Source organism: Anomaloglossus baeobatrachus, unplaced genomic scaffold, assembly GCF_048569485.1.
Source record: "Anomaloglossus baeobatrachus isolate aAnoBae1 unplaced genomic scaffold, aAnoBae1.hap1 Scaffold_365, whole genome shotgun sequence".
In the NCBI taxonomy this organism is placed as follows: domain Eukaryota; kingdom Metazoa; phylum Chordata; class Amphibia; order Anura; family Aromobatidae; genus Anomaloglossus; species Anomaloglossus baeobatrachus.
The window spans coordinates 205,364-225,890 of NW_027443001.1; the positions used below are offsets into that span (position 1 = coordinate 205,364).

At 46.9% G+C, this 20,527-nt stretch overlaps 1 protein-coding gene and 1 pseudogene across 1 annotated transcript; both read left to right on the forward strand.

Annotated features, from left to right (window-relative positions):
* Positions 1-1,797: 1,797 nt before the first annotated feature.
* Positions 1,798-4,971, forward strand: LOC142273628 (uncharacterized; annotated as a pseudogene).
* A 57-nt stretch (positions 4,972-5,028) lies between these two features.
* LOC142273629 (uncharacterized) lies at positions 5,029-6,239 on the forward strand. Its single transcript, XM_075332542.1, is given in 3 exon segments — positions 5,029-5,039; positions 5,083-5,402; positions 5,405-6,239. Coding segments are annotated over 3 exon segments (1,152 nt in total). The 3' UTR covers positions 6,226-6,239.
* Positions 6,240-20,527: the final 14,288 nt, after the last annotated feature.

A 20,527-nucleotide genomic window follows, 5' to 3' on the forward strand; every position in this document is an offset into this window, starting at 1 on the left:
GTCGTGAAGGGGTTAAATACCTGCAGAGGGTTTATGAGTACCCTGTTTACCTGAAAATACGACCTACACCGAAAATGAGACCTAACATGAGTTTATGGGATTTTTGGAGAATGCTTGAAATATAAGCCCTATTCAAAAAATAAGCGGTAGTTACAGTCAGAAGTTGGGAGGAGTCAAACTGCGCAATTTCTCAGGAACCCCACTCTCTTATGGATGCAATCAGTTGTATTCTAAGGTTGATTGTTTAAGGACCTTTGATGACTTCAAAGTCATGTGACATGAGGTAACCTAAGGTCTCTTAATTGCAGGAGTCTAGAACTGAACAGGACAGAGGCTGGCATGCAGGACTGGCATTAGGGGAAAGGGAGAGCAAACTAGACAATTTCACAGGGCCCCCATTCTGCTAGGGGCCCCAGTGTTTATATACAGATTATAGGACTGCTTAAGGACCTTTTTGACATCACGTCATGTGACCAAAGGCTGGTTTGTGTGTGTGTGTGTATATATGTATGTGTGTGTGTATGTATATATATATATATATACATATATATATATATACATATATATATATATATTTGTTGTATAAAAATAAATAATTGAAAAAATGACGTACATAAAGCAGATGGCTACGGGCTGCCACCCCCATCCTCCTGGCTTTACCTTGGCTGGCAATCAAAATACAGGGAAGTTCTTTTTTTAAAAAAAAAAGGATTTTTTCTTTTGCCAAAAAAAAAAAAAAAAAAATGACGTGGGTTTCGCCATATGTTTGTATGCTAGCCAGGTACAGCAGACAGGTACGGCTGCCCCCAACCTTTAGCTGCCTATTTGTACCTGGCTGGGAACCAAAAATATAGGAAATCATTTTTTTTAATTATTTCATAAAGTAATTAAAAAAAAAAAATTGTGTGCTTCGCCCAATTTTTGTCTCCAGCCAGGCACAACTAGGCAGCTGGGGATTGGAAGCTTCCCCTTCGCTACAAATTGTAGTCTGCAGCAACCTCCGAAAATAGCGCTTTCATAGAGGCGCCATCTTCTGGCACTGTATCAACTCTTCCAGCGGTCCTGATGGCAGGTTGCAGGCTGGGTAATAAGGGGTTAATACCGGCTTTGTTTTACCAGCTGGTGTTAAGCCCAAGATTCTTAATGTCACGCAACTTTAATCCGGCCATTAAGAATCTCCAGTAAAGGGTTATAAAAAAAAAGACACCCTACAGAAAAAATTACTTTATTAGAAATAAATACACAGACACACTTAGGGACTCCATCTTTTACTCCCTCTCACCCCTCCACGATCCTGGTCTTCTGTCACTTATCTAGCTCTGCTATATCAGAATGCACGGGGGTGGGGAGGAAGAACGCTGCTGCTGCTGCTCCCGCACTGTCTAATCACTCAATGAGTGATCAGAGGCTGCGGGTTGGTAAGCGGTGATGTCACCGCTGCCACCATTGCCATAGTAACCTAACGAACGGGTTACTATACTATAGTAACGGTGATCTCTGATCACCTTATTCCCAGCGCCGCTATTCATCACCGGCTGTGGCAGCCAATCCCTGCATGTGGGCTGACTGTGTAAAGAGTGCCAAGATGCAGGGAGGGGGAGCTGAGCATGTACCCGAGCATCTCGCCGGTACACAGCGGTCGCCGAGTTTACAGAGTACTGAGATGCTCGGGCAAGCACCGTGTACTGGCGAGCATGCTGACACTACAGGACCTTTGCAAGATGTCATAATCATGTGACCCAGTCTGTAGCCAATGAGATAATACAACATTCCCACGTGACTGATCACATGTCTATGATGTCACAAAAGGTCCTTTGGTTACCGGGAGAACACCACGATGATCGTACGCAGAAGCAGCGGGAGACAGAGTTCAGGACGCGTTCGGGACCTGTAACTAATGTTTATTATTAACTGTATTCTTTATTTTAAAGCCCCCCCCCCCAAACCCCCGCCCCATCCCATAACTGTAAAGTCCAAGATCGGTGATTGTACGCAAGATCGTGTTCTCGATCCCGATTTACAAAATTATCCGACGAGTCTCCCCGATGGTCTGGATCGGGGAGACTCGTCGCCCATCACTATTCTTAAGGCTCCTTTACACTCAACAACATCGCTAACGAGATATCGCTGGGGTCACGGAATTTGTGACGCACATCCAGCGTAGTTAGCGCCGTCGTTGCATGTGACACGAGCGACCGCTAACTATCCCAAGTTCTGCAAATATCATTGATTGTTGACACGTCGTTTCTTTCCCAAATATCGTTGCACTTTTGGTACGCAGGTTGTTTGTCGTTCCTGAGGCAGCACACATCTCTACATGTGACGCCCCGGGAACGACTAACAGCGTTCCTGCATCCTCCGTCAATGAGGTGGGAGTGACGTTTATGCGGCTGCTCTCCGCCCCTCCGCTTCTATTGGTGACCTGCTGTGTGACGTCACTTTGACGCCACACGAACCTCCTCCTTAGGAAAGAGGTTGTTCGCCGGCCACGGCGACATCGTTAGTAAGGTATGTGCGTGTGATGCGCACTACCGATATTGTCTGCCACGGGCAGTGATTTGCCCGTGACACATGCACGACGGGAACGGGTGCGATCGCTAGCGATATCGCTGTGTTTAAAGCAGCCTTTAGATGTTGAAATTGGACAACAGATTCAGAATACTTTTTTTCTAATTTAATTTCTGATGTTATGGTTCAAAAAAATGTACTTTCAAGATATCATTAAAAAATAATAACATTGTGTTTATTTTTAGCAGATGACTGTATTGAGAGTTCGGATTGAAATCTATTATCTTCAGAATTTAAAACAGAAGATCAAAGTATCACACATGATACATATGAAGAGCATGCTGTTGTCCCAAATATACCTCCAGTCCTTCCTCAGAAAGCTTCATCATCAGATCTTTTCAAACAAGTCCAAAATTCCGATTTATCACAGAATTGTAAGCAAAACAAAAGTTACAGAAGGGATGTGGAACATGAAACGGCTCCTATAAGGGTGAAACCATTTTCATGTTCAAAATGTGAGAAATGTTTTACCAGAAAATCACATCTTAATATCCATCAAAAAACTCACTCAGGGAAGAAGACTTTTTCATGCCCAGAATGTGGAAAATGTTTTATTCAGAAATCAAACCTTGTTCGGCATCAAAAGTCTCACACTGGGGAGAAGCCATTTTCATGTTCAGAATGTGGGAAATGTTTTACTCAGAAAACAACCCTTGCTAACCATCAAAAATATCACACAGGGGAGAAGCCATTTTCATGTTCAGAATGTGGGAAATGTTTTATTCAGAAATCGCATCTTGTTCGGCATAAGAAAAATCACACTGGGGCGAAGCTATTTTTATGCTTGGAATGTGGTAAATGTTTTACTAGTAAATCAAGTCTTGTTGACCATGGAAAACGTCACACAGGGGAGAAGCCATTTTCATGTTCAGAATGTGGGAAATGTTTTATTCGGAATTCAATTCTTGTTCAGCATCAAAGATCTCACACCGGGGAGAAGACATTTTCATGTTCAGAATGTGGGAAATGTTTTATGCAGAAATCAGAACTTGTTGTGCATCAAAGATCTCACACAGGTGAGAAGCTACTTTCATGTTCAGAATGTGGGAAATGTTTTATGCAGAAATCAGAACTTGTTGTGCATCAAAGATGTCACACAGGGGAGAAGCCATTTTCATGTTCAGAATGTGGGAAATATTTTACTCAGAAAACAACCCTTGCTAACCATCAAAAATATCACACAGGGGAGAAGCCATTTTCATGTTTAGAATGTGGGAAAGGTTTTATTCAGAAATCGCATCTTGTTCGGCATAAGAAAAATCACACTGGGTCGAAGCCATTTTTATGCTTGGAATGTGGTAAATGTTTTACTAGTAAATCAAGTCTTGTTGCCATGGAAAACGTCACACAGGGGAGAAGCCATTTTCATGTTCAGAATGTGGGAAATGTTTTACTCAGAAAACAACCCTTGCTAACCATTACAAATATCACACAGGGGAGAAGCCATTTTCATGTTCAGAATGTGGGAAAAGTTTTATTCAGAAATCGCATCTTGTTATGCATAAGAAAAATCACACTGGGGCGAAGCCATTTTTATGCTTGGAATGTGGTAAATGTTTTACTAGTAAATCAAGTCTTGTTTGCCATGGAAAACGTCACACAGGGGAGAAGCCATTTTCATGTTCAGAATGTGGGAAATGTTTTACTCAGAAAACAACCCTTGCTAACCATTACAAATATCACACAGGGGAGAAGCCATTTTCATGTTCAGAATGTGGGAAAAGTTTTATTCAGAAATCGCATCTTGTTATGCATAAGAAAAATCACACTGGGGCGAAGCCATTTTTATGCTTGGAATGTGGTAAATGTTTTACTAGTAAATCAAGTCTTGTTTGCCATGGAAAACGTCACACAGGGGAGAAGCCATTTTAATGTTCAGAATATGGGAAATGTTTTATTCAGAATTCAATTTTTGTTCAGCATCAAAGATCTCACACCGGGGAGAAGCCATTTTCATGTTCAGAATGTGGGAAATGTTTTAATTGGAAATCAGAACTTGTTGTTCATCAAATATCTCATACAGGGGAGAAGCCATTTTCATGTTCAGAGTGTGGGAAATGTTTTATTAAAAAATCAGAACTTGTTGTGCATCAAAGATCTCACACAGGGGAGAAGCTGTTTTCATGTTCAGAATGTGGGAAATGTTTTACTCAGAAAACAACCCTTGCTAACCATCAAAAATATCACACAGGGGAGAAGCCATTTTCATGTTCAGAATGTGGGAAATGTTTTAATTAGAAATCAGCACTTGTTAGGTATCAAAGATCTCATACAGAGGAGAAGCCATTTTCATGTTCAAAATGTGGGAAATGTTTTATTCGGAATTCAATTCTTGTTCAGCATCAAAGATCTCACACTGGGGAGAAGCCATTTTCATGTTCAGAGTGTGGGAAATGTTTTTAATTGGAAATCAGAACTTGTTGTGCATCAAAGATCTCATACAGGGGGAAAGCCATTTTCATGTTCAGACTGTGGGAAATGTTTTATGCGTAAATTAGAACTTGTGCATTAAAGATGTCACACAGGGGAGAAGCCATTTTCATGTTCAGAATGGGGGAAATGTTTTATTAAAAAATCAGAACTTGTTGTGCATCAAAGATCTCACACAGGGGAGAAGCTGTTTTCATGTTCAGAATGTGGGAAATGTTTTACTCAGAAAACAACCCTTGCTAACCATCAAAAATATCACACAGGGGAGAAGCCATTTTCATGTTCAGAATGTGGGAAATGTTTTATTCAGAAATCGCATCTTGTTCGGCATAAGAAAAATCACACTGGGGCGAAGCCATTTTTATGCTTGGAATGTGGTAAATGTTTTACTAGTAAATCAAGTTTGTTGACCATGGAAAACGTCACACAGGGGAGAAGCCATTTTCATGTTCAGAATGTGGGAAATGTTTTATTCGGAATTCAATTCTTGTTCAGCATCAAAGATCTCACACTGGGGAGAAGCCATTTTCATGTTCAGAATGTGGGAAATGTTTTAATTGGAAATCAGAACTTGTTGTGCATCAAAGATCTCATACAGGGGGAAAGCCATTTTCATGTTCAGACTGTGGGAAATGTTTTATGCGTAAATCACAACTTGTTGTGCATCAAAGATCTCACACAGGGGAGAAGCTGTTTTCATGTTCAGAATGTGGGAAATGTTTTACTCAGAAAACAACCCTTGCTAACCATCAAAAATATCACACAGGGGAGAAGCCATTTTCATGTTCAGAATGTGGGAAATGTTTTAATTGGAAATCAGAACTTGTTGTGCATCAAAGATCTCATACAGGGGAAAGCCATTTTCATGTTCAGAATGTGGGAAATGTTTTATTCAGAAATCGCATCTTGTTATGCATAAGAAAAATCACACTGGGGCGAAGCCATTTTTATGCTTGGAATGTGGTAAATGTTTTACTAGTAAATCAAGTCTTGTTGACCATGGAAAACGTCACACAGGGGAGAAGCCATTTCATGTTCAGAATGTGGGAAATGTTTTATTCGGAATTCAATTCTTGTTCAGCATCAAAGATCTCACACCGGGGAGAAGCCATTTTCATGTTCAGAATGTGGGAAATGTTTTATTCGGAATTCAATTCTTGTTCAGCATCAAAGATCTCACACTGGGGAGAAGCCATTTTCATGTTCAGAGTGTGGGAAATGTTTTAATTGGAAATCAGAACTTGTTGTGCATCAAAGATCTCATACAGGGGGAAAGCCATTTTCATGTTCAGACTGTGGGAAATGTTTTATGCGTAAATTAGAACTTGTGCATCAAAGATGTCACACAGGGGAGAAGCCATTTTCATGTTCAGAATGTGGGAAATGTTTTATTCAGAAATCGCATCTTGTTATGCATAAGAAAAATCACACTGGGGCGAAGCCATTTTTATGCTTGGAATTTGGTAAATGTTTTACTAGTAAATCAAGTCTTTTTGACCATGGAAAACGTCACTCAGGGGAGAAGCCATTTTCATGTTCAGAATGTGGGAAATGTTTTAATTGGAAATCAGAACTTGTTAGGCATCAGGGGAGAAGCCATTTTCATGTTCAGAGTCTAGGAAATGTTTTATTAAAAAATCAGAACTTGTTGTGCATCAAAGATCTCACACAGGGGAGAAGCTGTTTTCATACCCAGAATGTGGTAAATGTTTTACTAGGAAATCAGGTCTTGTTTACCATCAAAAAAATCACACAAAATAAACCATTTTTATGTTCTGAATGTGGCAAATGTAATTTTCAGAAATCACATCTTGTTAAACATGTGAAGAAGCCGCACAGAGAAGGAACCTTTTTCATGTTGTGAATAATTGAAATGTTTAACTGGTAAATCAAATCTTGCCCACATCACAAAACCAACAGAGCAGACTAGCCATTTTTGCTTTCAGAATTTGCCAAATGTTTTTATCATTAATCAGGTCCTGTTGTCAGATGAGTCACACGGGAGAAGCCATCATGATGTACCATAATTCAAAGGGTTTTATCCTAAAATCGGCTATAGTTCCTTAAGTAAGAATATGTGAGGAAAATAACCATTTTCTTCTTTTTTTTAGAAATTATTGTATTTATTGAACCATAAGCTACACCTAGGTTTTGAAGGACGAATATAGGGAAAGAAATAACTCAAAAAATGTGGTCATGAAGCACTGTTATGGGTAGGATCTGCTGCTGACACTATTACGGGGATAAAATCCCCCAATTCTGTACTAATATCCTCCATACTGGGCCCCTTCCAGGTATATGTGTCTCCCATACTCGTATATAGGTCTTTTATCCTGGTATATATGTTGCCCATCTTTATCCCATCCTGGTATATATGATCCCCATCCTGTTTATATATGGCTCTTGTCTTAGTATATATATCCATGTAACAGGGTGAAAATGTACATAAGATAAACTTGTATGTTTGTTAATGAAGTATCGTATATTTATGCTATAACTTAAATGGCCACTAGTTGTAACTAGAGGGCAGGCACACTGCTAGACAGTAAGGGGTTACATTAGGTTTTCCTGGTAACGTAAACAGAGACAGTTAAACTTTCAGTTTAGATCTGGAAACTGCACGAGCAAGAAGAGCGTGACAGGCTGCAAGAGAGGGAGAAGGTTGTTGAACTCCTGTGTTCTGGACAAATAGGATTGCCTGTTTTTTCATTGGACTCCTACTGCCCCTGATGAGGGGAATTCATCTGAGCAAACTTTTCTCCAGAAATTGCTTGGATAAGATCATCTAAGGGGTGCTTTGCACATTGCGACATCGCAGGTGCGATGTCGATGGGGTCATGTCGAAAGTGACGCACTTCCGTGCGTCGCTCCCGACATCGCAGTGTGTAAATCCTAGATGATACGATTAACGAGCGCAAAAGCGTCGTAATCGTATCATCGGTGCAGGGTCGGGGTAAACCATAATTAAGCTGCTGCGATGGTACGATGTTGTTCCTCGTTCCTGCAGCAGCACACATCGCTGTATGTAAAGCCGCAGGAGCGAGGAACATCACCTTACCTGCTCCAGCAGCTCACGCCGACTATGTGGAAGGAAGGAGGTGGGCGGGATGTTTATGTCCCGCTCAGCTCCGCCCCTCCGCTCCTATTGGCCGCCTGCCGTGTGACGTCGCTGTGACTCCGCACGACCCGCCCCCTTAATAAGGAGGCGGGTCACAGGCCAGAGCGACGTCGCACGACAGGTGAGTGCATGTGAAGCTGCCGTAGCGATAATGTTCGCTACGGCAGCTATCACATTGATATTGCACCTGCGACGGGGGCGGGGACTATCGCTGCAGTGTCGGTAACACATTGTTACCAATGTCGCAGCGTGCAAAGCCCGCTTAAGAGTGAATCAGAAGTAGTCTGAGGGAGACCGACACCATCTTGGGTGGAAGACTTTTGTGAGTAGCAACTGACGTGAGACTAATTGGTGTACTAATAGTCAGTTAGGGACAGAAAGATAGGAAGAGGACGCATTGAAGGAAGACTATTCTTTGAAAGACTGTTCGCTGACAAGGAGCTTTGCTTGCATGTTTAGCCGGAGGCATTTGCTCTGACCCGAAATTTATCAGAAGTTAAGCTGTGTTGTGCTGATGATAACAGACTATTCGGCCTTTGCTTCATCACACTGTCTTGGGGCAGTAAGGTACAGAGTATTGCATAGAGATACATGTACATAAATTCACTTGTTTCTTACTGTAAATGGGAAGTTGGCCGGGTACCCTGATTGAATTGTAAACATAACGAGAGGTGGTTGTAAGATTATATCCTTGGAGGGATCACGTGCCATTATCTGTAGTAGTGCACTCGGGTAAGCCCCATTAATAGATAGGGGAGGGAGCGGTATAGCAGGGGGGAAAAATATAGTCTAGTTCATCTCTACAGACCAACACTTGAAGTCCTCCAAGTTGCATAAATTGTTATTGTTTATTCCGGGCTGTTGTGGCCCATAAGTTGTAAGAGAACTGGTTTTGTAAAAATTTTTTAGACTTATAAAGAAAACTGTTATTCACCATCTTTGTGTCCCTGGGTTTTCTATAGTGCCATCGTACCTTAATAGTCATAGCGACCGGCATCCGGTGTATTTGGCGTAGTCGGCAGGATACGGTGCTTGCTATGATTAACCCTGAGCAAGTGGGAGACGCTGCAACACCCCTGTTGTACTTCACCCCCTTCCCCTTGGTGACCAGCAGTGAGTGGCTAATAGGGTGCTCTGCAACGGGCGCACTGCTAAATCACCCGTCTAAGTTCGAAGGGTATAACTTACTCTTCAGTGATTTGGGTGGGCCGGCTGAAGAACACCATTGCCTTGCACAGCGTACACCCCAAACTGTAGCTAGGCATACGGCGAGGCAGAACTGAGAACCAATGCCTGAACTCTGCTCAGAAGATCTGATTGTGGAGATTCCTGTACTGTCCTAGAGGTACAGTTTGCTTGGAAGAAGTTTGCGTGTCTGGTAGACACTGGATCAGAGGTGACGACTATGCTGGTGGAATATTTCCAGACGTACTTCAAGGAAGCTGCGAAAGCAGAATCGGGGCATTTATTAAGACTGAAAGCGGCTAACAATGAAGAGAATCCAGTAGTGGGCATCGCATAGATGAAGGTGCAGCTGTGCGAACAGAAGCTGGGAACCAAGGGAGTGATACTAGTGAAAACGCAGGCAAGGCCAAATCTCCTGGTGGTCCTAGAGATGAACATCGTGAGGAAACTGGATTCTCTTCTGTTCGAGCGTGATGGCCCAGGATACAGGAAAAGAGCGACAACTCATAAGGGCATGCAGAGAGCTCTACAGCAGATGGTCCATTTGTGTGGCATACAGCAGAGTTCAGCGGGAGGAAGAGCAGTGGGAGAGGTGTACATCTCACATGGCCCTGCTGTCACTATCTCTCCAGATCAAGAGAAGCTGGTGTTGATGCCAGTGGGGACCCATAGGAAGCTGAATGGTGTGAAAGTAATTCTGGAGCCAATGAGACAGTCCGAAAGCATGGGAGGCTTCATGATCGCCAGGACGCTGGCCACTGTAAAAAAATGGGAGGGTGCCGGTGAGATGCCTGAACTTGCAGAGCCATGAGGCGACTTTGGTGGCGGGCTCAAAACTGGCTGATGTGTATGTGTGCGGTGAAGAAGTTCTCCACAAGAATCAGTTTACGTTGAAAGGAAACTGCCAGACTGCTTGGACTCTGTCGATGCGGGCAGCAGAAGAATAGTCACCCACGCCCATGTTGAATGGTAAGGAGAGCATAGAGCTGATGGGGATGGATATAACCCAGCTAACACCGGAACAGGTGTAACAGCTACAGACTACCCTATGGGAATACCAGTCTGCCTTTTCAAGGAGTGATGAAGACTTTGGCTGCACAAAGGCGGTAGAACACGAGATACCCACAGGGGACGTGGCCCCAATCCGTGAGAGATATCGCCAGATTCTCCCGAATCTTTATCAGTAGGTCAAGAGTATGTCAGCGCAAATGTTGGATAATGGGGTGATCTGCCCGAGTCAGAGTCCCTGGGCTGCGCCGGTTGTATTGGTTCGGAAGAAGGACGAGTCCATACAGTTTTGTGTTGATTACCGCAAGCTGAATGCGTAGACCATGTGTGAATCATACCCGTTGCCAAGGATTGAAGAGTCTCTGTCTGCTCTGGGAAAGGCAAAATACTTCTCCACATTGGACCTGGCTAGTGGCTGTTGGCAGGTCCAATAAGCAGCTAAGGATCGTGAAAAAACAGCTTTCATCCTACCAATGGGACTCTACGAGTTTAATCGAATGCCTTTCGGACTGACTAATGCCCTGGCCACATTTCAGCGACTGATGGAGTACGGTCTAGGCGATTACAACTTTAAATCTGTCTTGATATATTTAGGTGATATAATTATATTTGGAGATTCGTGTGAACATCATCTGGGGAAGCTCCGGCAAGTGCTACACCGGCTAAAAGACAATGGACTTAAGATCAAATGTGCCGCCCCTGCAGCGGTCAAACTGCTTGGATCCAGGGTCTGCTTTGGCTTGAAGGTCTCCGGACCCGGGTTCTTGCGGCCACGTCAAATGGAAAGGGGGTATTTAGAGGGGATAAGAGTTCATGACGCCACCCGTGGTTCGCGGTAAGGGGAGTACCGCCGCTGCCGATGGGAGTATCCGGGGGAGATGGAGTGGGGCATCCAGATGACATTCCCCCCCCCCACATGGGTATGGGAGGCCCCGGGACTCCGAATGGTGGAGGTGTAGGGCAGCGCAGTGCTGGTTGGAAGCAGGGGAGAACAGCATACTCACTCATGCAGTGTTGGTAGTGATGCAACTGCAAAGCAGACTCTGACACAAAGGTAAACTAAATCTCCGGTGCGCTGCCTCCCTGGGGGAGCTCATCCAGGAATCCGCTCCCTTTAATGTTGCTAGTGGTCTTGACCTGCCTCCTTGCTCTAATTTTAGGTGTTTTCGTGTGACCCCCTCGGCTTGCAGCTTTTAGGATCCCGCTCCCCACTATTAGGTAGAGAAGCTGTGCTCTCGATGGCTGACACTTGGGATTTCAATGGGCTGCATGGGTTAGAAAGCCCTATCCCCTTCGTTGTGTTGGTGCCTTCGTTCTCTGAGCTCTTGGGGACAGTTCATAAAGATACTATCCTCCACAGGTTAATTATCAGGTTGCGTGAAGCTACTCCCTGATCTAGGATCCAGTGCCCTGCCGTGCTCGGTACCGGTTCAGTTACTAGGTACTCCGGTGCTGACCGTTCTCGTAAACTAAGTCTGGCTCCTTTCTCCAATACCCTCACCGTCTGTGACCTAGCCAAAGTCTCCCAGGGAGCTCCAACTCCCCCCAGCTCCTCACTCTCTGAGGGCTACCACTGTTCTGACTGTGTCCCTCACACCAGTCTGTCTGACCCCTAGGCAGGTGGCCCTATTCCAGCTAGACCACCCACTGGTGTGCCTGCCCGGGTGTGGTGTAAGGTGACTAGGGTTTGAATGCAGATGGAAGCAACATCAAAGTTAGGATCCCAGAACCATGGAGGGTGGGTTCTGCACCAGGAAGAAAAGAGGGTGCAGTTCCCTGTGACACCCTGACTAGTTCGGGGGCGTCACACAAACCCAAGAAGTATTGCTTGTTCGAGACCCAGATTGAATATCTGGGATATGTGGTGTCAGCGGATGGGGTGCGTCCGGCCGAGAGCAAGATACAGGCTTTCCAGGAGTGGCCCACTCCCAGAACTGTGAGAGACGTGCGGGCCTTCCTCGGTTTGGCCGGATACTATCGTCAGTTTGTGAAAGACTTCGCTAAGATGTCTGAACCATGGAGTGAGTTATTGAGGAGGACATCTCAGGCCCCAGGAATCAGCCTATCCAATGGACCGATCGAAAACAACAGGTATTCGACAATTTGGGCCGCTCTCATACAGGCACCTCTGTTGGCATATGCTCGCTTTGACCGGCCCTTTACTCTGTATACAGACGGTAGTCTGCATGGGCTGAGAGCAGTGTTGGCCCAAGAGCAAGAGGGACGGGAGAGGGTGGTCGCGTATGCCAGCAGATCCCTACGGGACACTGAGCGCAACCCTGATAACTATACTTCGTTCAAACTGGAGATGTTAGCCCTGGTGTGGGCCATGACCGAAAAATATGCTGAGTATCTGTTGAGATCGGAGGTTCTTGTGATTACAGACTATAACCTGCTAGTGCATCTGGAGAATGCCAAACTGGGAGCGTTAGAATAGCGATGGGTGGTGCGAATGTCCAAATTTAATTACCCGATTCGGTTCCGATCCAGCAAAGGGAACTCCAATGTGGATGCCCTGCCACGGGTAACGCGAGATACGCCAGTGTGTGAGGTAGACGAAGATCTCGAGCATACCGAAATTCCTAACCTGAGGTGATTACTTGAGTTTGTAGATCTGGCACATTCAAGTGGGGTGGTGACACGAGTAGTCAGATTGGCCCATTCTTGACGAGTCTTCCCCAGCAATCTACAGAACACGGACCCCTGGCTGTCATGAGTAAAGAGGTGGGTGAATCAGAAAACTTGGCCTGATGTGAAAGCTAGACCTGAGCTCGGAGAAGCAAAAGTTACGGCAGTGAGACAGACTGACAATAACAGAGGGAGTGTTGTACCACTGGATCTACTTACCGGCTGAGTTAGGGTACCGATGGCAGGTAGTAATCCCATCCTTAGCAGCCCCAGACATTGCTCGTGAGGCCAATACCCAAGGTCTGAGAAAACTTTATCGATGGTTGCACCGATTTGTATACGCTCACGACTTGGAAGAAGTTGTAAGGGAGGTGTGTGCTAGATGCCGGCCCTGCGAGTTGAATGAGTCCCCTGAACAAAGGGCCTCTGTTCAAACCATCGTGACTTTCGACCTGCTGGAGGTGTTAATGGTAGATTACCTGACGATTGGGTATTCTAGGAGTGGGCACCATTCGTGCCTTGTGATGACTGATCACTTCACAAAATTCGCCGTGGTTGTCCCTACCAGGGACCAGACCGCTGAATCTGCAGCGGAAGTGATCTGTAAGTGTGCCGCCCCCGTGCCAGCAGCCGGCGCTGCTCGGATCCGGATATACGGTATGACTCGAGGGATCCTGCCGGACCCGGGGGTCGCGCGGACACTCCGACTAAAAGGGGACGTATTTGTACAGGGATGGTAGTAAACTGTCTGTGACGCCATCCACGGTGTGTGGTGAGATGTGCCACCGCTGCTGTTGTGGGAGACCAGGGGCGATGGGATGGCAGCTTGTTGTTAACCCCTCTGTTGGTAGGGATGGTGGCCCGCGGGACCAGGTGACTTGGTGCAGGGGACGGTGATGGCAGGGACCGGTGAATCTGGTCAGACCAAGGAGTCTCAGCTTACTCACGATTAAAGAAGTCAGACAAGTCCATTGGTTAACCAAGGTGATGGTAGCCGGCCGCCGTGGCCGGGTGTATTCTGGTCCCCCACCCGGGCTGGTGGTCCGTATCTCTTCCCTCTGCACTGTGCTGTAGTGTTGTGGACTTCCTGGTCTGGAACTCGGGAGTCCGCTCCCGGTAATACTGTTGGGAGTCTTGTTTGCTGACGTTGACCCGTGGGATCTACAGCTTCTAACAGATGCCTTATCCCCCTCTGTGGGTGGTTGTCTCTTTTCGGGACTTAGGTTGGGACAGGACCTATAATCCTGCCCTCAATCGGTTAATTAGCCGTTGGTTCCGGTCCTGGCTTCAGGGTCCGAGTACCCCCTCTGTGCACGGTTTCCGGTTGGGTCTCCGGTGTTGGTACCGGCGGGCTCCAGCCCTGTCCCGGTCCACCTCGGATCTGCCGAGCCGTCTTCCCGTCTCCTGCTAGCTACGGGCCCACCGTCTGCCAACTAGCCAATGTGTCCGGGCTCCGACCCTGACACCTGTCAGTTCAGCCTCAGGCCTATAGCAGAGGCCTGGCCTTCACTACACTTCACTCAACAACTACTCTCTCTCCTTCAACTTTCCTGCCCTGGGCTCTCTAGACCCCTAGGTGGGCGTTTCCTTCCATCTGCTCCCGCCCACTGGTGTGCCTGTCTTTCCCTGGGGGAGGTGACTAGGGTTTTCTGATTGGCTGTGTGTAACCTAGGTGAGGGAAGGAGTTATGCGGGGGCCTATGTGGGACTATCTGCAGTGTCAGGGCGTCACATAAGCATTTTATCCTGACCTACGGGTGTCCCCAGTGGCTACATTCAGGTCAAGGGGCCTGCTTCCAGGGTAAAGTCGTGACTGAGTTGCTGCAGGTTTATGGCATCACACAATCGCGGACGACACCCTACCATCCGCAAGGGAATGGGGCCTGTGAGCAGTTTAATCATACGCTGCTACAGATGTTGAGGACGCTTGAACAGCAACAGAAGGCGAGAAGGACTGAGTTCATCCCCGAACTTGTGTGGGGCTATAACAATAGAGACCATAGAACTACCAGGTTTACCCCTTACATGATGATGTTTGGACTGCGTTGGAAGAAGGTCGAGGAACTAAACCTGTCAGTACCTCGGGAACTCGAGTATTGCACAGCCAGTGAATGGGTTCAGAGTCACCTATGGAAGCTGCGGGAAATCCACAGGATAGTGGGGGAACAAGTGCGGGACCATCCCCATGGAGAACGTGGACTGGTGCACGGAGATGAATTCCTAGTGGGCGAAAGGGTACTTGTACGGGTTACTCGCCTGGGTGGAAAGTTGGACGACCAGTGGGAGGCTACACCTTACACGGTGGTGGACAGACCATTTACAGGAGGAAGTTTGTACACTGTGGTCCCTGAAGGATGTGTCAGGCCCCGTCGTATGTTGAACCGGAACTGGTTGAAAAGGTGTATCTCCGACACACCCACATGCCCAATCACGGGTCGGCCAAATAACCTTGTGTGCCACTGCTGTGATGACTTTAGCAACGTAGCACCAGATGACCAAGGTCTGGCATTGCAGATTCCGGTAGCTCCAGAGCTACCTCCAAGTGTCGTTGCTCCGACAGACATAAAAAAATCGCCCACACAAACACGGCAGGTACTGACTTACAAAGATCTGAAAGGACTACGGCTGATGTTCCTCTGGTATGGTACAACCCTGCAGAATATGTACTACATGTAAGATGTAGGATTGATTTGTTGGGACACCAAATCTTATGTGTGTGTATGTATATGTGTGTGTATATATATATATATATATATATATATATATATATATATATGTGTGTGTGTGTATATATACTATAAGTTAAATGGCCACTAGTTGTCAAGGGGTTACATTAGGTTTCCCTGGTAACATAAACAGATAGAGACAGTTAAAAGTTCAGTTGAGATCTGGAGACTGCACGAGCAAGAAGTGAGTGACAGGAAGCAGGCTGCGAGAGAGGGAGAAGGTTGTTGAACTCCTGTATTCTGGACAAATAGGATTGCCTGTTTCTTTCTTTGGAGCTCCTACTGCCCCTGATAAGGGGAATTTATCTGAGCGAACTTTTCTCCAGAAAGTGCTTGGATAAGATCATCTAAAGAATGAATCAGAGGCAGTCTGAGGGAAACCGACACCATCTTGGGTGAAAGATGTCTGTGAGTAGCAACTGACCCGAGACCGATCAGTATACTAACAGTCAGTTAGGGACAGACGGATAGGAAGAGGACGCATTGAAGGAAGACTATTCTTTGAAAGACTGTTCGCTGACAAGGAGCTGTGCGTGCTTGTTTATCCGGAGGCATTTGCTCTGACCCGAAATTTATCAGAAGTTAAGCAGTGTTGTGCTGATAATAACAGACTATTCTGCCTTTGCTTCATCACACTGTCTGGGGGCAGTAAGGTACAGAGTATTGCATAAAGGTACATGTACATAAATTCATATATATCAAGCTACAAAGATACACACCTGTGTCCTGGTGTTAAGACTATTAGTTTGTGTGTGCACAGCGACCTGTCTGCAGCCTCCAGAACATCTCCAGACTATCTGTGGCCTCCAGCACCTCAGCTACCAATCTGCCTGTGGCTTCCAGTATGTCTGCACCTGTCTGAGGTCTCCAGGACGTCTGTGGCTTCCAATACCTCAGTTACCTGTCTGCCTGTGGGTGTCAGTACCTCTGCAGCCTGTCTGCAGGCCTTAGGACTTCTGCTGTATGCCTGTAACTGGTAGTGCCTCTGCTACTCGTCCCTAGTTTTCCAGGATATCTGCTACATGTCCGTCGATGGCTTTGTCTCCTGTCTGCCTACAGCTTCCATTACCTCACTTTGTGAGCCCCTGAAAGAATCCAAGACCATGGTTCCCAATGGCGCAGTTATGACCTCTTTTGGGGGAGTCCCTTTGAGGGGGTCCTGTCACACACCTGTCCTGGGTCTGGGCTCTTCTCCCTTCCCCCGGTCTGCTAAACTTTCTTGTACTCCACTTTGGGCTTTGTAAGTATCCCAGTGTGTTCCATGTGTGGAGCTTCCTAGACCTAAATAAAGCCTATCAAGACATATAAACCTGTGCCTTGGTAGTAAGACTCTTACTTTGTCTGTGCACAGCGACCTGTCTGTGGTCTCCAGGACGTCTCCTGTCTGCGATTTCCAGTACCTCAGTTACTTGTCTCCGGTCTTCCAAGACCTCTGCTACACATCTGCGGCTTCCAGTGACGTACATTATCAGCCCTTGACAACAATTATAAAAGGACATTTTTGTGTACTCACCGTAAAATGTCTTTCTTGGAGCCTTTCATTGGGGGACACAGACAGTGGGTTACCGTATTTTTCGGACTATAAGACGCACCGGACTATAAGACGCACCCTTGTTTTAGAGGAGGAAAAAATAGAAAAAAATAAAATTAAAGTAAAAGAATGTGGTCATGACACACTGTTATTTTACTGCTGACAGTGTTACTGAGGTAATAATATCCCCAAATTCTGTCCTCATATCCTCCATTCTGGGTACCTTCCAGGTATATATGGCCCCCATCGTGGAATATGTATGTTCCCCATCATTATGTGTGTGATCCTCCAATCTGGATTGTGTGTGTGTGTGTGTGTGTGTGTGTGTGTATATATAATGTGTGTGTGTCTGTGTGTATATAGTTATATAGTGTGTGTGTGTGTATGTGTGTGTAAAGATATACATACATATATATATATATATGATCCAACCCCATCCAGGTGTACAGTAATGCCTATACTATATTATTTATTGCCTTACTTTTACTGTTGTGCTGATCACCATGCTTCAGTTTGGTCCTGGCATTACAAACACAGTCTCACATATCTGAAGGACCTGCAGTGATGTAATGGAGAGGCGGGCACTGTGCTGCTCTGTGCTGCTCTGTCCACCCCTCTGCATTACATCACTGTAGGTCCTTGTCAGCTACGGGAGACTGTTTCTAGTGTAAAGGCAGCAGGAGCAAAGTGAAAGTAATTTGAGCCCTCAGCACAGAGACTGCGGCTGTGCTGTGAAGGTATGCCGTGCTCTGGCCCGGACACAGCAGTGATCTGCACTTCCCCCCTGGGCCATACATGACTGCAGCGTCCCCCTGCTCCAGCCTCCTACACAGCGGACACAGTCTCTCCAGCCGCTGCAGGAAGCCGGCGTCTGGGGAACCCACGTGTGACCGCTGTTTACATTCTCACCCCCCCCCCCCCCCCCCCCCCCGCTGACTGCAGAGAGAGGTGAGCAGGGAGCAGCTAATGAATATTCACTGACTTTAAGCAGCGGGCACACGTGGTTTCTCCAGCAGCCGGCATCCTGCAGCAGCGACCCTCCCTGCCTCCTGTGATCCCACTGCATAGCGCTGACTCCCCACAGCTTCCTACCCCGCAGCTTCAGACCATAAGACGCACCCCACACTTTCCTCCCAAATTTGGAGGAAAAAAAGTGCGTCTTATGGTCCGAAAAATACGGTATATGTTGTCTCCAGGGGAGGCTTGACACTAAATTTAAAAAAGAGTTAGCTCCTCCTCCCACAGCATATAACCCCAGCTAGGCGGGAACTAGCTCAGTTTGGTGTAAAGCAGTAGGAAAAGGATAACCAAAACCACAAGGGTGTGAGCTGTGTCTCCCAATGAAAGGCTCCAAGAAAGATATTTTACGGTGAGTACACAAAAATGTCCTTTCCTTTCTCGCCTTTTCATTGGGGGACACAGACAGTGGGACGTCCCAAAGCAGTCCCTGGGTGGGAACTGAACTAATAACAGTGTATAACGTCAGACTAAGAGCTGACTAACAACTGCAGTGAACTCATATGAAAACACTGTCAGAACCGAGCAGTGGCCACTTATAAATGGGCCACTGCCGCCAGAAGGACTTGTCTTCCAAGAGCAGCATCCGCGGAGGCATGCGTATGCACTCTGTAGAATTTTGTGAACGTGTGCACACTGGACCAGGTAGCGGCCTTGCAAAGTTGGGCCCCCGAGGCCTGATGGCGGATAGCCCAGGAGGCACCCACTGCTCGTGTAGAGTGGGCCCGCACAGATTGAGGGGGAACGGCACCTCGTGCTTTGTGTGCCTCACAGATGGCGGTCCTGATCCATCGAGAAATCGTGGATTTAGACGCCGGGTCGCCCTTCTTGTGTCCTACTGGGAGGACGAAAAGGGCATCAGACTTGCGCAACGGCGCTGTTCTGGAGATGTAGATCCGCAGAGCCCTGACAAGATCGAGATTGTGAAGGGCTTTCTCAAAGGAGTGGACCAGGGACGGGCAGAATGACGGCAACACAATGTCCTCGTTCAGGTGGAAAGAGGATACGACCTTCGGAAGGAAGGCGGGGGAAGGCCGAAGGACCACCTTATCATGATGGAATATCAAGTAAGGTGAACGACAGGAAAGAACTGCCAGTTCGGACACTCGCCTGATAGAGGTGATAGCGACCAAAAAGGCAACTTTCCAAGACAGTTGCTGGAGAGAGATTTCTCTCAGAGGTTCGAAAGGAGGGAGTTGAAGGACTCCGAGAACCAGATTCATATCCCAGGGATCTAAGGGGTGGCGATAAGGAGGGACCAAATGCGCTACCCCTTGAAGAAAGGTACGGACCTGAGGGCGAGAAGCCAGCTGCTTCTGGAAAAAAATCGACAAGGCAGAAACTTGTCCTTTAAGAGTACTGAGAGCAAGACCCGAGTCCAGACCGTCTTGCAGAAAGGCAAGAACATTAGGGATTGAAAAGGTCAGGGGTGACCGATTATGACGGTCACACCAGGAATGATAGGTCTTCCAGATCCTGTGGTAAATGCTGGTGGAGGAAGGATTCCGAGGATTAAGCATAGTATGAACTACCCTGGAAGAAAAACCCGATCTGGCTAGAATCAGGGATTCAAGTGCCACGCCGTCAAATGCAGCTGTACTGTATTCTGGTGGAATATTGGCCCTTGCGACAGAAGACCCGGGCGGTCGGGAAGACGCCAGGGAGTGTCGCTGAGAAGTTGGAGGAGCTCTGGGTACCAGGCTCTCCTGGGCCAGTCCGGGGCCACGAGGATCACCGGAATTCCCTCCGCTTTGATTTTCTTGATTACTCTCGGAATGAGAGGAAATGGAGGGAAGATGTAGGGTAGGCGGAACTGCGACCATGGAAAGACTAGAGCGTTGGAGCCGAGCGCTAGCGGGTCTCTCGACCGAGATATGAAAGGACGTATCTTGGCATTCATTCGAGACGCCATGAGGTCCACATCCGGGAGTCCCCAATGTAGAGTGATCTGATGAAACACTTTGTCGTGGAGAGACCATTCTCCTGCCGCTAGACCCTGTCTGCTGAGAAAGTCTGCGCCCCAGTTGTCTACCCCTGGGATATGGACAGCTGAAATGATGGGGATGTGCTTCTCTGCCCAAAGAAGAATTCTGGATACCTCCTTCATCGCTGCCTTGCTGTGAGTTCCTCCCTGACGGTTGATGTACGCCACGGCCGTGGCATTGTCTGACTGGATCCGAACAGGGAGGCCCAGTAATAAGGGTTGAAGATTCTGAAGGGCCAGAAATATGGCTCTGATCTCCAGAACATTGATGTGCAGAGAGCGCTCGGAAGGAGACCAGCGTCCCTGAACAGTGTGGTGGAGAAACACCGCCCC